Source organism: Leucopleurus acutus (assembly GCF_964270905.1).
Source record: "Leucopleurus acutus genome assembly, chromosome: 16".
Lineage (NCBI taxonomy): Eukaryota > Metazoa > Chordata > Mammalia > Artiodactyla > Delphinidae > Leucopleurus > Leucopleurus acutus.
The window spans coordinates 4,132,811-4,148,425 of record NC_139158.1 but is presented as its reverse complement, the minus strand read 5'-3'; the positions used below and the strand labels follow the sequence as shown (position 1 = coordinate 4,148,425).

Below are 15,615 nucleotides of genomic sequence, written 5' to 3'. Positions count from 1 at the left end.
TTCAAGAGCTCCTTTATCTCCTTTTTTCTATTTAAAGTTTTCCTTTCACCTTTCAGTTCTCCTAAAGCAGTATGTGTTGTGTTTATTAACACTTGTGTTTCTTCTAATTTACTTTGCATTCCTAAAATACTTTATTTAATTTCTGTTTCTTTCCTGAGATATGTCACTTCATTTCTGAGTTTTTCTAGTTCTGATTTATGTTGTTATTTTATGTCTTATATTATTTTCTTAGTGACCCTTAGGTTGTTACATCTTTCTGGCATGTTATTGTTTATAGGGATGTTTTGCTTCTTGTTTTTCTTACACCTTTATATGAGATTTGACATCAGTTCTTTTCTTTGTTAATTTTTAGTGAAATTAGCTTTTTTGGATTTTTAAAAAAAATTTTATTGGAGTATAGTTGATTTACAATGTTGTGTTAGTTTCAGGTGTACAGCATAGTGATTCAGTTATACATATACATATATCCACTCTTTTAGACTCTTTTCCCATATAGGCCATTATAGAGTATTGAGTAGAGTTCCCTGTGCTATACAGTAGGTCTTCATTAGTTACCTATTTTATATGTAGTAGTGTGTATATGTCAGTCCCTGTCTTCCAATTTATCCCTCCTCACCCCCCTTGCACCCTGGTAACCATAGGTCTGTTTTCTACATCTGCAGCTCTGTTTCTGCTTTGTAGATAAGTTCATTTGTACCCTTTTTTAGATTCCACATATAAGCAATATCATATGGTATTTGTCTTTCTCTGTCTGACAGTAGGACAGTCTCTGGGTCCATCCATGTTGCTGCAAATGGCATTATTTTGTTCTTTTTTATGGCTGAGTAATAGTCCCTTGTATGTATGTACCACGTCTTCTTTATCCATTTCTCTGTTAATGGATGCTTTCTTGGACTTTTAGAAGGAGATATAGTTTAGGATAACTTTTTCTAACTTCACAGAGCTCCTCTTCATACAATGTTCAAAATATGGCAGCTTGCTTTTTGAGACTTCTTGATTCTGTTCTCTATTTTTATCTGGACCTAACTTCTCTTTCCTTTGTCTCTATCTTACTCAGTTTAACTGTTCCCAGCATTTTCTTCTCATAGGGCTGTGTCCTGTCAGGAAGCCCTGGTTGATGAGTTTCAAAACTTCATGGATCCTAGACTGCTATATCTTTTTCAGATCTTACAGGGTCAGAGCCTCCTTGCACTTATCCACAATTGAATTGAGCAAAACCGCTTCGTAGTATTAGCTCCTTTTTCAGATTGGCCTGTGTGCTTTCCAGTGAATTCCTGTCGCTTATTTGGGGTTATATATTGATACTATTCTCAGGTTTGAATGGTACCCTGTGCTTTCTGAGGCACCAATGATGCTTCAGAAATTGTGTGGCTCTTGGTGGTTTGTCCTCATGTGCTTGCAGTTTGGAGTCTGTGGAGACTCCTTTGTTTTATCTTGTTTTTGTGTAAACTGGAATTTTTGTAACCAGGGAATTTTTTTCTGTTTTTATTTGAAAATTTGGGGAGGTTTAAAAGCTATGGTGCCACCATTACTGCCATCTTCCCAGAATTTATTTATTTGTTTATTTATATTTGGCTGCTTTGGGTCTTCACTGCTGCGCTCGGGCTTTCTCTAGTTGCAGCGAGTGGGAGCTACTCTTCATTGTGCGCAGGCTTCTCATTGCAGTGGCTTCTCTTGTTGCGGAGCACGGGCTCTAGGCGCATGGGCTTCAATAGTTGTGGCTCACAGGCTCTAGAGTGCAGGCTCATTAGTTGTGGTGAATGAGACTAGTTGCTCCGTGGCATGTGGCATCCTCCCGGACCAGGGCTTGAACCCGTGTCTTTCGCACTGGCAGGCAGATTCCTAACCACTGCATCACCAGGGAAGCCCCCATTTTTCAAGTTGTCTGATTCTTCTTTTCCTTTTTTTTTTTTTTTTTTTCTATTTTCAGTTAACATGTAGGAGTTCTTTATATTTTCTGGATAGGAACCTTTGTTATATGTATTGCAAATTTCTTTTCCCAGTGGCTTGCCTTTTCACTCTTAATAATTTCTTTGGTGAACAGAAGTATTTTATCTTAATGTACAATATTTCAGTCTTTTCTTTGGTGGACAGCCCTTTTTATTTCCTGTTTAAGATATATTTTCCAGCTCCGATTTGTGCAGGTATTTTCTTATGTTATCTTCCAGAAACTTTATTATTTTACCTTACCATTTAAATCAAAAGTTCACCTGAAATTGTTTTCATCTAAGGCATGAAGAAGAGGTCTAGTTCTTTGATCTTTCCTATGCTCCCAAAATATAGTTTTCCAGTACAGTGTCATATAGTTTTAAAAATCATGTTTATCCACTGCTCTGCAGTGCTGCTTTTGTCATAAATCAGTCGTCCATATGTGAATGAATCTGTTTGTGGACTCTGTTCCATTGGTCTATTTTTCTCTTCTTTTGCCAATACCACATTGTCTTAATTATTGTAGCTTTATAATAATAAGACTAAATATCCAGTAGTATAAATTCTCCATGTTTTGTTTTTGTCTATGAATGCTTTACTTATACTTGGTTCTTTACATTTTCCTGTAAGTTTTAGAATCATCTAGTACATATCCATTTTTTAAATCTAAGGCTGTCTTAAACTTGTAGACCAATTTGGGGAGAATTGACATCTTTACAAACTTGAGTCTTCCAACCCACAAATGTGGTATGTCTCTCCATTTATCTACTGTTTAATTTCTCTCAGTGATGTTTTACAGTTTTCTGTGTAGAGGTCTTACACATTTTTCATGTGTTCATCCCTGTTATTTGATTGTTTTTGATGCTACTCTTTTAAAATGTCTTTTTGTCTAATTGTTTCATACTAGTTCATTTTTTGTATGTTGGCCTTGTATCTAGAGATTTTGTTTTTCATTCATTCACTTATTCCAGTGGTATCTCTGTGTACAGTTACACATACAGATATACATAATTTTGTTCTCTTGTAATATTCTAGTATCTTTGTTTTCTTTTTCATGTAATCTATATGGAATTGATGTTGATGGGTGGTAGAAGGAATGTATCAAGGCTCATTTTCTTCCCATATAGATATCCACTTGGCCCAGCAATGTTTATTGAAAAGGCCATTCTTCCCACTGCATTTCACTAACACCTTTGTTTTTATGTGGGTGACCAGGTGTATGTGGCTGTGTTTCTGAGCCCTCTGTTCTATTTTTCTATCTTTGCATCAGTACCACAATCTTATCTGCAAATAATGCCACTTTTATTTCTTCCTTTCAACCTGATATTTTATTTTTTATTGCCTGACTCTGCTTGCTACAACCTCCAATACGGTGTTGACCAAAAAATGGTAAAAACTCAGTTTCAGAGAGAAAGCTTTTCAGTGTTTCACTCTTCGGTGTGAGGATTGCTCTAGTGTTTTTGAAACGGCTTTAATTAGATGAAGGAAATTCACTTCCAGTACCAATTTGCTGAGAGATTTTAGTCATGAATAGGTGTTAATTTTGAACACTTTTTTTTTTCAACTGCAGTGACTATGTAGTTTTCTTTTACTCTAGTAATGAACGTTGCATTGCTTTGGTTAGGATTTTTCATTTGTGTTCATGAGAGATTCTAGTCTTTCTAGGAATGTTCTCATCACCGTTCAGTATCAAAATTGTGCTAGCCTCATAAAATGATTTCAGAAATAATGTTTGCTCTTTTTCTGTTCTCTGAGTTTTTGTAATACTAGTTACATTTCTTCTTCAAATGTTTAGGAAACTTTACTGGGCTTGCTGTATACTTTGTGGGAAGGTTATTAATTACTTATTCAATTTCTTTATTTGATAGAGATCTGTTGAAATTTAATTTTTTTGTTCAATTGTGGTAAATTGTGTCTCAAGGAGTTTATTTCAGTTAAAATTTCAAATTAAGTGGTATAAAGTTATTCATGGTATTTTTTTATATTGTGGAATCTGTTGTGATGTCTTCTTTAACATTCCAGATGGTGGTAATTTGTGTTTTTTCCCTTTTTTTCTTAATCATTCTTAAAAAGGTTTATCAATCTTATTTAATCTTTTTAGATATTTTTGTATGTTATTTATCTTTTTAGAGAAACCTTTTTGCTTTGATTTTTCTCAGTTTTATGTTTATAATCTGTTTCAGTTTCTGCTCTTATAAGTTTTTTCTGTGTACTTTTTCTGGGTTTAATTTACTGCTCTTTTTCTAACTTCTTGAGATCAAAGCTTAAATCAATGATTTTTGGGTTGTTTTTTCTTCTCTAAAGTATGCATTTGGACCTGTAAATTATCCTCTCAGCACTGCTTTAATTCCATCCCACAAATTTTGATGTGTTTTGTTTTCATTACCTTTCAGTTCAGTCAAAATAGTTTCTAATTTTCAATGTAATTTTTTTAACCCATGGGTTGTTTAGGTTACTTAATTTCTAATACGTAGTAATTTCCAATTTTTCTTTTACTGACTGTTGTCATACAACACATGCTGTATGATTTCAAACCCAGCACATTTGTTGAGGCTAGCTTTATGGCTCAGCATGTAGTCTGTTCTGTAAATGTTCCTGGTGCTTCTGAAAAGAATGTGTATTCTGCAGTAGTTAGGTGGAGTGATCTATAAATGTCAGTAAAGTCAGCTGTTTGATAGTGCTGTTCAAGTCTTCTGTCCAGCTGTAGGTGTGGATTTGTCTTATTTCTTTAAGGTCTGTCAATTTAAGCCATATATATTTTGAAACTGTGTTATTAAGTTCATACAGGTTTAACGTTGTTATATCTTCTGTGAGTTGACCTTATCTGGATGAAATCTCCCTACTTGTTTGTAATAATACTTGTAATATCCATTTTGTCAGATACTAGTGCACTCATGCAGTTTTTTATGGGTTTTGTAAAGAGCAGGGGGATAAAGTAGTTAAAAAGAGAATTTCAACAGAGAACTAGAATTTATTTTTAAAAATCAGATGGACTTTTTATTGACATATAGTTGCTGTACAATATTATATAAATTATAGGTGTACAAATACAGTGATTTACAATTTTAAATGGTTATATTCTATTTATAGTTATTATAAAATATTGACTATATTCCCCGTGTTGTACAATCAGTATATCCTTGTAGCTTATTTTATACCTAATATTTTGTACCTTTATTTCCCCTTACCCCTATATTATTGCCCCTTTCCCCTTTCCTCTCTCCAAGGTAACCACTGCTTTGTTCTCTATATGTGTGAGTCTTCTACTTTTTTGTTACATTCAATAGTTTGATGTATTTTTTAGATTCCACATATAAGTAATACTTTACAGTATTTGTCTTTCTCTGTCTTATTTCACTTAGCATAATGCCCTCCAAGTCCATTCGTGTTGCTGCAAATGGCAAAACTTTGTTCTTTTTTTTTATGGCTGAGTAGTATTTCACTGCATAAATATACCACATCTTTTTTATCCATTCATCTTTTGATGGACACTTAAGTTGCTTCAATATCTTGGCAATTGTAAATAATGCTGCGATGAACATTGGGGTGCAGGTATCTTTTCGAATTAGTGTTTTTGTTTTTTTCAGATAAATACCCAAGAGTGGAATTCCTAGGTCATATGGTAGTTCTATTTTTAGTTTTTTGAGAAACCTCCATGTTGTTTTCCATAGTGGTTGCTCCAGTTTATATTCCCACCAACAGTGTACGAGGGTTCCCTTTTCTCCCCTTCCTCTCCAACATTTGTTATTTGTGTTCTTTTTAATGATGACCATTCTGACAGATGTGTGTTGATATCTCTTTGTGGTTTTGATTTGTATTTCCCTGATGATTTGCGATGTTGAACATCTTTTCATGTGCCTGTTGGCCATCTGCATTTCCTCAGATGGACATTTTATAATTAAGAACTACAGTATCTGAAATTAAGGACTTATTAGATGAGTTAACGTTTGATGTTTGCTTTCTATCCTTTTACTTTAAATATTTCAGTTTTCTTGTACTTACACTGTTTATCTTGTAAAACACACTTAGTTGGGTTTCATTTATCCATTCTGATAATCTGTTTTTTAATTGTAGTAGTCTGTTTATGTAATATAATTTCTGATACAGTTGAATTTTTTAAAGTTGTACAGCATAATGACTTGACTTACATACACTGAAATGATTACCACGATAAGTTTAGTTAACATCCATCCATATAGATACCAAAAGAAAAAAGTTTTTTCTCCCTATGATGAGAACTTTTAGGGTTTACCTTCTTAGCAACTTTCAGATGCACCAGACAACAGTGTTAACCTTAGTCCCCATGCTGTACATTACATCCCCAATACTTGTTTATCTTATACCTGGAAGTTTTACCTTTTGACCACCTTCATCCAATTCTCCCACCTCTTGTAAACACAAATCTGATCTCTTTTTCTGTGAGTCTTTTTTTATAGTTTTGGTTTTTTTGTTTGCTTTTAGATTCCACATGTAAGTGAGATGATACAGAATTTGTTTTTCTCTATCTGACTTATTTCACCTAGTATAATGCTCTCAGGGTCCATCCATGTTGTCTCAGATGTCAGGGTTTCCTTCTTTTTTGTAGTTGAATAGTATTCCATTTTCTTTACCCATTCATCTGTCAGTGGACACTTAGGTTGCTTCCATGTCTTGGCTATTATAAATAGTGCTGTAGTGAACATGGCAGTGCAGATATCTTCAAAGTATCGAGATATTTCGTTTCCTTGAGATATATACCCAGAAGTGGAATTGCTGGATCATGCGGTAGTTCTATTTTAAAATTTTTGAGGGACCTCCATACTGTTTTCCTTAGTGGCTGTTCCAACTTATAATCCCACCAACAGTGTACAAAGGTTCCCCTTTTTCCATATCCTGCTAGCATTGTTATCGCTCATAACAATGAGTTTTTGAATGAATGATACCCATTCTGACAGGCAGAGGTGATTTTGATTTGCATTTCCCTGATGTTTAGTGCTGTTGAGCACCTTTTAACATACCTGTTGGCCATTTGAATATCTTATTTGGGAAAATGTCTATTTAGGTCCTTTGCCCATTTTTAAAAATTGGATTATTTTGGGTTTTTTGCCATTGATCTCTGTGAGTTCTTTATATATTCTGGATTTTAGCACCTTATTAGGGGTTATGATTTGCAGATATTTTCACCCATTCCATAGGTTGCTGTAATTGAGTTTTTAATTTACTTTTTGAAAAATGTTTTTTAGTTCCTTTTTTTGTTTATTTTATTTTAACTTTTCCGGTTTAATTTTACTTTTTTAAAATATATGTTCCATCTGTTCTTTGATCCTTTGCTGATCTTTTGTATGTTCTTTTGTATGTTCTTTTGCAGTAATGGTTTGTTTGGGGTTTTTTTTGCGGTATGCGGGCCTCTTACTGCTGTGGCCTCTCCTGTTGCGGAGCACAGGCTCCGGAGGCGCAGGCTCAGCGGCCATGGTTCACGGGCCCAGCCGCTCTGTGGCATGTGGGATCTTCCCAGACCGGGGCACGAACCCGTGTCCCCTGCATCGGCAGGCGGACTCTCAACCACTGCACCACCAGGGAAAGCCCCAGTAATGTTTTTTTTAATTTCTATTTTTCCTCTTCTGTTAGCTTTTTTTCTTATTTATTCATTTATTTATTTTATATAAGTTGCTATAGATAACACATTTTTATTTTATTTTTTTGACTGCATGGGGTCTTCATTGCTGTGCGTGGGCTTTCTCTAGTTGCAGCGAGCAGGGGCTACTCTTTGTTGCAGTGCGCGTGCTTCTCATTGTGGTAGCTTCTCTTGTTGAGAAGCACAGGCTCTAGGTGCGTGGGTTTCGGTGGTTGCAGCACGCGGGCTCAGTAGCTGTGGCTCGCGGGCTCTAGAACACAGGCTCAGTAGTTGTGGTGCACGGGCTTAGTTGCTCCACGGCATGTGGGATCCTCCCAGACCAGGGCTCGAACCCATGTCCCCTGCATTGGCAGGCGGATTCTTAATAACTACTGCGCCACCAGGGAAGTCCCGTTCTGTTAGCTTTTTAGTTATTCATTTTTCATTTATTTATTTATTATTATTTTGTTGTTGTTGTGCTGGGTCTTGGTTGCAGCAGGTGGGCTCCTTAGTTGCAGCTCGCCGGCTCCTTAGTTGCCGCTTGCCTGCTCTTTAGTTGTGGCACATGGGCTCCTTAGTTGTGGCACACAAACTGAGTCACAGCATGCATGTGGGATCTCGTTCCCTGGCCAGGGATCGAACCTGGGCCCCCTGCATTGGGAGTACGGAGTCTTAACCAGTGTGCCACCAGGGATGTCCCCTTATTTTTCTTTTTCTTTTTTTTTTTTTTAATTTATTTTATTTACTTATTTATTGGCTGCGTTGGATCTTCATTGCTGCGCATGGGTTTTCTCTAGTTGTGGCAAGCAGGGGGCTACTCTTTGTTGTGGGACATGGGCTTCTCATCGCAGTGGCTTCTCTTGTTGTGGAGCACGGCCTCTAGGCACGCGGGCTTCAGTAGTTGTGGCACGCGGGCCCTAGAGTGTAGGCTCAGTTGTTGTGGCGCATGGGCTTAGTTGCTCCACGGCATGTGGGATCTTCCCAGACCAGGACTTGAAGCTGTGTCCCCTGCATTGGCAGACAGATTCTTTAACCACTGTGCCACCAGGGAAGCCCCTATTTTTCTTTTTAGTGGTGTTTTCACGATAAGCTTAGAATGCTACCTTGACCAGGTATGTGGGAAGAGTTTTGATATTCCCTCATTCTTAATGTTCTTTTTTTTTCTTTTTCAGACTCTTTGGAACAGGTAGTCACCATGTTCAGATATTAGCAAGCACATAGCTGTATGTCTGCATTGGAAAATGGCAGAGGGAAACAACAATGAAGAGGTAATTCACTTGAACAACTTCCACTGCCACCGGGGACGAGGTAAGTGTTCTCACTTTCTCTCTTTCATCATTGCTTTTTCCCTTAGTGTTACAGTTATATCGTCTTTGAAATGAATCTGTTCTGCACCATGTAAAACCCAGAGACGTTTCATTTTTATATCTCAAGACATCAGGTTTAAATGGACTCATCAGACTAGAATTTTGTGTTAAATGGTGATTCTTGCTGGCATGAATGAAGTTTAAGAACCTTCTATCACAAGTAGATTAGATCTTAAGAGGTAGGAGTATAGGAACTGTGGTAGTTCTCAGTTTTTGAAGGAACAGTGACTGCAGAGGAGTGCACCTCCAGGCCTGTGCATTCTGAAAGTACTGAATCTGCTGCTAAAGCACTTCTGGTCCCTCATACAATACTTAATTTAGTTTTTGCCGGAAGATTCTGGTTTAGCCTTACAAGGAATTTTAGGACGTATATTCTTTGACTTTACAGTTTAAAATTAGGGGAAATTCATTCATTCATAAAGGGAAGGGAGCCTACATTTCTCTAAGATTCCTAAATGCATATGAAATTTCCTATCAGATCGTAATTCACAGTTACATCTAGACTAAAAGGAAAAACGTTATGCTGATGAGTAGGAAAAGATCATAAGTATAAATTCCATGGAAAGAGTTTTACCATTTTTTGTGTGTTTTCCCATTGATAATATTTTGTGCTTATGAAGACTTTTTTTTTTCAGCAGAAGGTAAATTATATATATAGGGCTTTCAGATAATTTAAAATTGAGCAAATTTTTTATGCAAATAAATTGAGAAAAACAAGTTTGTTTAAGCTATGCAAATTATGAAAACAAAAGAAATACTGAATTTTTTAGGATTTTATTAATGTGTATTCTAACTTGGTAGTGATTATAGCCATAATTTATTGTGATTTAGGAAGTTTTAAATCCTAGTTGTAATTTGTATGTATGATCATTTCCAAATTTTCTGAACATGTATATCAAATAAATGTTGTGATTGTTTTTTTAACTGGGTCTTAAATATACTTCAACAAAGTCTCTTTAAGAACAACTAATTTATTCTGGGAAATTATTGGCTTTAGAGGTATATTTTTCTGTTGGACACGTTTTGTGTATTTTGCACCCGTTGTGAAGAATTTTGTCATGAGGAACTATACACATTTTAAGTGTATAGTTCAGTGAGTTTTGAAAAATGAATATACCCATATAACCACCACCTCAGTCATGATGTAGAACATATCCAGAAAGATTCCTATATGCCCCTTTGCAGGTAGTCCTCACCCCACTCCTGAACTAAGGAAACCACTGATTTGCTTTTTGTCACTATACAGGTTCATATAAATAGAATCATAGTGTTTACTTTTTGTCCTGAATTCTTCTGCACAGCATAATTTTTTTGATTCATCCATGTTGTTGCATGTATCAGTAATTCAATCCCTTTTAATTGCTGAATAGTATTCACCTAAAATTTTATATTCAGTGAAGATAGCCTTAAAAATAAAGATAAAATAAAGAAAGGTTAAAAGTACAAGAATAAAAAAAAAGATATATTATGCAAACAGTAGCCCTCAAGACAGAGCTGTTAAGTCTATATATTATTATATAAAGTAGACAATCCAGCCAGAAGTGTTAACACAGATAAAGAGTTCTGGGAAAGATAGAGTCTGGGAACATAGAACAATTCTAATCTCTATATAGTAGTAATATGGTATCAAAATATACAAAGAAAACATTGACAGAACTAAAAGGAGAGTTGGACAAATCTACAATCAAAATGGGAGATTTTTAACATGTTTCTTTCAATAACTGAGAGAGATCAAGCACACAGAAACATTTGTATAAATATGGAACACTGGAAGAACACGATCAACAAACTGGACATAATAAACATATATGGGACTGCCACTGTACTCGGGACAGACCCGGACGGCTGAAACCCTGTCTGCCCTCCAGGCCACGCACCAGGTGTTGCTGTCTCTAAGCTGAACCTGGTCACCTTCTTTGAGCAAAGAGCCCTGGAATGTGAAGAAAAGGAGACAACAGTCATACACCCAGATTGTGAGTACAGAGAGACCTTCAAGATGGCAGAGGAGTGAGACGTGGAGATCATCTTTCTCCCCACAAATACATCAAAACTACATCTACATGTGGAACAACTCCTACAGAACACCTACTGAATGCTGGCAGAAGACCTCAGACTTCCCAAAAGGCAAGAAACTCCCCACGTACATGGGTAGGACAAAAGAAAAAACAGAGACAAAAGGATAGGGATGTGACCTGCACCACTGGGAGGGAGCTGTGAAGGAGGAAAAGTTTCCACACACTAGGAAGCCCCTTCACTGGCAGAGACGGGGTGTGTGTGGGAGGGCGGGGGGTGGAAGCTTCAGAGCCACAGAGGAGAGCACTGCAACAGGGGTGCAGAGGGCAAAGTGGAGAGATTCCCGCACAGAGGATTGGTGCCGACCAGCACTCACCAGCCTGAGAGGCTTGTCTGCTCACCCGCTGCAGCGGACGGGGGCTGGGAGCTGAGGCTCGGGCTTCGGAGGTCAGATCCCAGGGAGAGGACTGGGGTTGGCTGCATGAACACAGCCTGAAGGGGGCTAGTGTGCCACAGCTAGCCGGGAGGGAGTCTGGGAAAAAGTCTGGACCTGCCTAAGAGGCGAGACACCATTGTTTCAGGGTGTGCAAGGAGGGGGATGCAGATCACCACCTAAACGAGCTCCAGAGACAGGCGCAAGCTGTGGCTATCAGTACAGACCCCAGAGACGGGCATGAGACGCTAAGCCAGCCGCTACAGACACCAAGAAGCCTGTGTACAAGCACAGGTCACTGTCCACACCTCCCCTCCCGGGAGCCTGTGCAGCTCGCCACTGCCAGGGTCCCATGATCCAGGGACAGCTTCCCCGGGAGAACACACGGCGCACCTCAGGCTTTTGCTACGTCACACCAGCCTCTGCCACCACAGGCTCGCCCCGCATTCTGTACCCCTCCCTCCCCCTGGCCTGAGTGAGCCAGAGCCCCCTAATCAGCTGCTACTTTAACCCCGTCCTGTCTGAGCGAAGGAACAGATGCCCTCAGCTGACCTACACGCAGAGGTGGGCCCAAATCCAAAGCTGAACCCCAGGAGCTGTGCAAACAAAGAAGAGAAAGGGAAATCTCTCCCAGCAGCCTCAGGAGCAGTGGATTATATCGCCACACTCAACTTGATGTACCCTGCATCTGTGGAATGCCTGAATAGACAACCTCATTCCAAAATTGAGGCAGTGGACTTTGGGAGCAACGACATATATATTTTATTCGTTTTTCTCTTTTTGTGAGTTTGTATGTGTATGCTTCTTTGTGTGATTTTGTCTGTATAGCTTTGCTTTTACCATTTGTCCTAGGGTTCTGTCTGTCCGTTTTTTTTAATTACTTTTAAATTTTTTTATTTTTAATATTATTTATTTATTTTAATAACAATTTTATTTTATTTGTTTCTTTCTTTTTTTCTCCCTTTTCTTCTGAGCCATGTGGCCCACAGGGTCTTGGTGCTCTGGCTGGGTGTCAGGCCTGTGTCTCTGAGGTGGGAGAGCCAAGTTCAGGACATTGGTCCACCAGAGACCTCCTGGCTCCATGTAATATTAAACAGCAAAAGCTCTTCCAGAGATCTCCATCTCAATGCCAAGACCCAGCTCCACTCAACGACCAGCAGGCTACAGTGCTGGACACCCTATGCCAAACAACTAGCAAGACAGTAACACAACCCCACCCATTAACAGAGAGGCTGCCTAAAATCATAATAAGGTCACAGACGCCCCAAAACACACCATCGGATGCGGTCCTGCCCATCAGAAAGACAAGATCTAGCCTCTTCCTCCAGAACACAGGCACCAGTCCCCTCCACCAGGATGCCTACACAACCCACTGAACCAACCTTAGCCACTGGGGGCAGACACCAAAAACAATGGGAACTACAAACCTGCAGCCTGCGAAAAGGAGACCCCAAACACAGTAAGTTAAGCAAAATGAGATGAGAGAGAAACACACAGCAGATGAAGGAGCAAGGTAAAAGCCCACTAGACCAAACAAATGAAGAGGAAATAGTCTACCTGAAAAAGAATTCAGAGTAATGAGAGTAAAGATGATCCAAAATCTTGGAAATAGAATGGAGAAAATACAAGAAACATTTAACAAGAACCTAGAAGAACTAAAGAGCAAACAAACAATGATGAACAACACAATAAGTGAAATTAAAAATTCTCTAGAAGGAATCAGTAGCAAAATAACTGAGGCAGAAGAACAGGTAAGTGACCTGGAGGATAAAATAGTGGAAATAACTACTGCAGAGCAGAATAAATAATGAAAAAAATTGAGGACAGTCTCAAAGACCTCTGGGACAACATTAAACACACCAGCATTTGAATTATAGGGGTCCCAGAAGAAGAAGAGAAAAAGAAAGGGACTGAGAAAATATTTGTAGAGATTATAGTTGAAAACTTCCCTAATATGGGAAAGGAAAGAGTTAATCACATCCAGGAAGCACAGAGAGTCCCGTACAGGATAAATCCAAGGAGAAACAACGCCAAGACACATATTAATCAAACTATCAAAAATTAAATACAAAGTATTAAAAGCAGCAAGGGAAAAACAACAAATAACATACAAGGGAGTCTCCATAACAGCTGATCTTTCAGCAGAAACTCTGCAAGCCATAAGGGAGTGGCAGGACATATTTAAAGTGATGAAAGGGAAAAACCTACAACCAAGATTACTCAAGCAGGGATCTCATTCAGATTTGATGGAGAAATTAAAACCTTCACAGACAAGCAAAAGCTAAGAGAATTCAGCACCACCAAACCAGCTATACAATAAATGCTAAAGGAACTTCTCTAGGAAGGAAATACAAGAGAAAGAAAAGACCTACAGTAACAAACCCAGAACAATCAAGGAAATGGTAATAAGAACTTACATATCGATAATTACCTTAAATGTAAATGGATTAAATGCTCCAACCAAAAGACATAGACTGGCTGAATGGATACACAAACAAGACCCATATATATGCTGTCTACAAGAGACCCACTTCAGACCTAGGGACACATACAGACTGAAAGTGAGGGGATGGAAATGGAAATCAAAAGAAAGCTGGAGTAACAGTTCTCATATCAGACAAAATAGACTTTAAACTAAAGACTATTACAAGAGACAAAGAAGGACACTACATAATGTTCAAGGGATCAATCCAAGAAGGAAGATATAACAATTGTAAATATTTATGCACCCAGCATAGGAGCACCTCAGTACATAAGGCAAATGCTAACAGCCATAAAAGGGGAAATCGACAGTATCACAATCATAGTAGGGGACTTTAACACCCCACTTTCACCAGTGGACAGATCATCCAAAATGAAAGTAAATAAGGAAACACAAGCTTTAAATCACACATTAAACAAGATGGACTTAATTGATATTTATAGGACATTCCATCCAAAAACAACAGAATACATTTTCTTCTCAAGTGCTCATGGAACATTCTCCAGGATAGATCATATCTTGGGTCACAAATCAAGCCTTGGTAAATTTAAGAAAATTGATTTCGTATCAAGTATCTTTTCCGATCACAATGCTATGAGACTAGATATCAATTACAGGAAAAAATCTGCAAAAAATACAAATACATGGAGGCTAAACAATACACTACTTAATAACCAAGAGATCACTGAAGAAATCAAAGAGGAAATCAAAAAATAGCTAGAAACAAATGACAATGAAAACACGGCGACCCAAAACCTACGGGATGCAGCAAAAGCAGTTCTAAGAGGGAAGCTTATAGCAATACAGTCCTACCTCAGGAAACAAGAAACATCTCAAATAAACAACCTAACCTTACACCTAAAGCAATTAGAGAAAGAAGAACAAAAAAACCCCAAAGTTAGCAGAAGGAAAGAAATCATAAAGATCAGATCAGAAATAAATGCAAAAGAAATGAAGGAAACAGTAGCAAAGATGAATAAAACTAAAAGCTGGTTCTTTGAGAAGATAAACAAATTTGATAAACCATTAGCCAGACTCATCAAGAAAAAAAGGGAGAAGACTCAAATCAATAGCATTAGAAATGAAAAAGGAGAAGTAACAACTGACGCTGCAGAAATACAAAGGATCATGAGAGATTACTACAAGCAGCTATATGCCAATAAAATGGACAACCTGGAAGAACTGGACAAATTCTTAGAAAAGCACAACCTTCTGAGACTGAACCAGGAAGAAATAGAAAATATAAACAGACTAATCACAAGCACTGAAATTGAGACTGTGATTAAAAATCTTCCAAAAAACAAAAGCCCAGGACCAGATGGCTTCACAGGCAAATTCTATAAACATTTAGAGGAGAGCTAACACCTATCCTTCTCAAACTCTTCCAAAATATAGCAGAGGGAGGAACACTCCCAAACTCATTCTATGAGGCGACCATCACCCTGATACCAAAACCAGACAAGGATGTCACAAAGAAAGAAAACTACAGGCCAAGATCACTGATGAATGTAGATGAAAAAATCCTCAACAAAATACTAGGAAACAGAATCCAACAGCACATTAAAAGGATCATACACCATGGTCAAGTGGGGTTTATCCCAGGAATGCAAGGATTGTTCAATATATACAAATCAATCAATGTGATACACCATATTAACAAATTGAAGGAGAAAAACCATATGATCATCTCAATAGATGCGGAGAAAGCTTTCAACAAAATTCAACACCCTTTTACGATAAAAACCCTCCATAAAGTAAGCATAGAGGGAACTTACCTCAACATAATAAAGGCCATATA

The 15,615-nt window shown here is 37.9% G+C and overlaps 1 protein-coding gene across 2 annotated transcripts in view; it reads left to right on the top strand.

Moving 5' to 3' along the window:
* RNF216 (ring finger protein 216) overlaps nt 1–15,615 on the top strand; it is a 170,158-nt gene that overhangs the window by 10,881 nt on the left and 143,662 nt on the right. Inside the window, exon 2 of one of the 2 annotated variants that reach the window (XM_082857368.1) lies at nt 8,695–8,830. In XM_082857368.1, the coding sequence (XP_082713494.1) occupies nt 8,764–8,830 (67 nt within the window). In that variant the 5' untranslated portion in view covers nt 8,695–8,763. Of the gene's footprint in view, nt 1–8,694; nt 8,831–15,615 lie in introns of those variants that run through there. The other variant, XM_082857367.1, reaches the window with a different exon arrangement.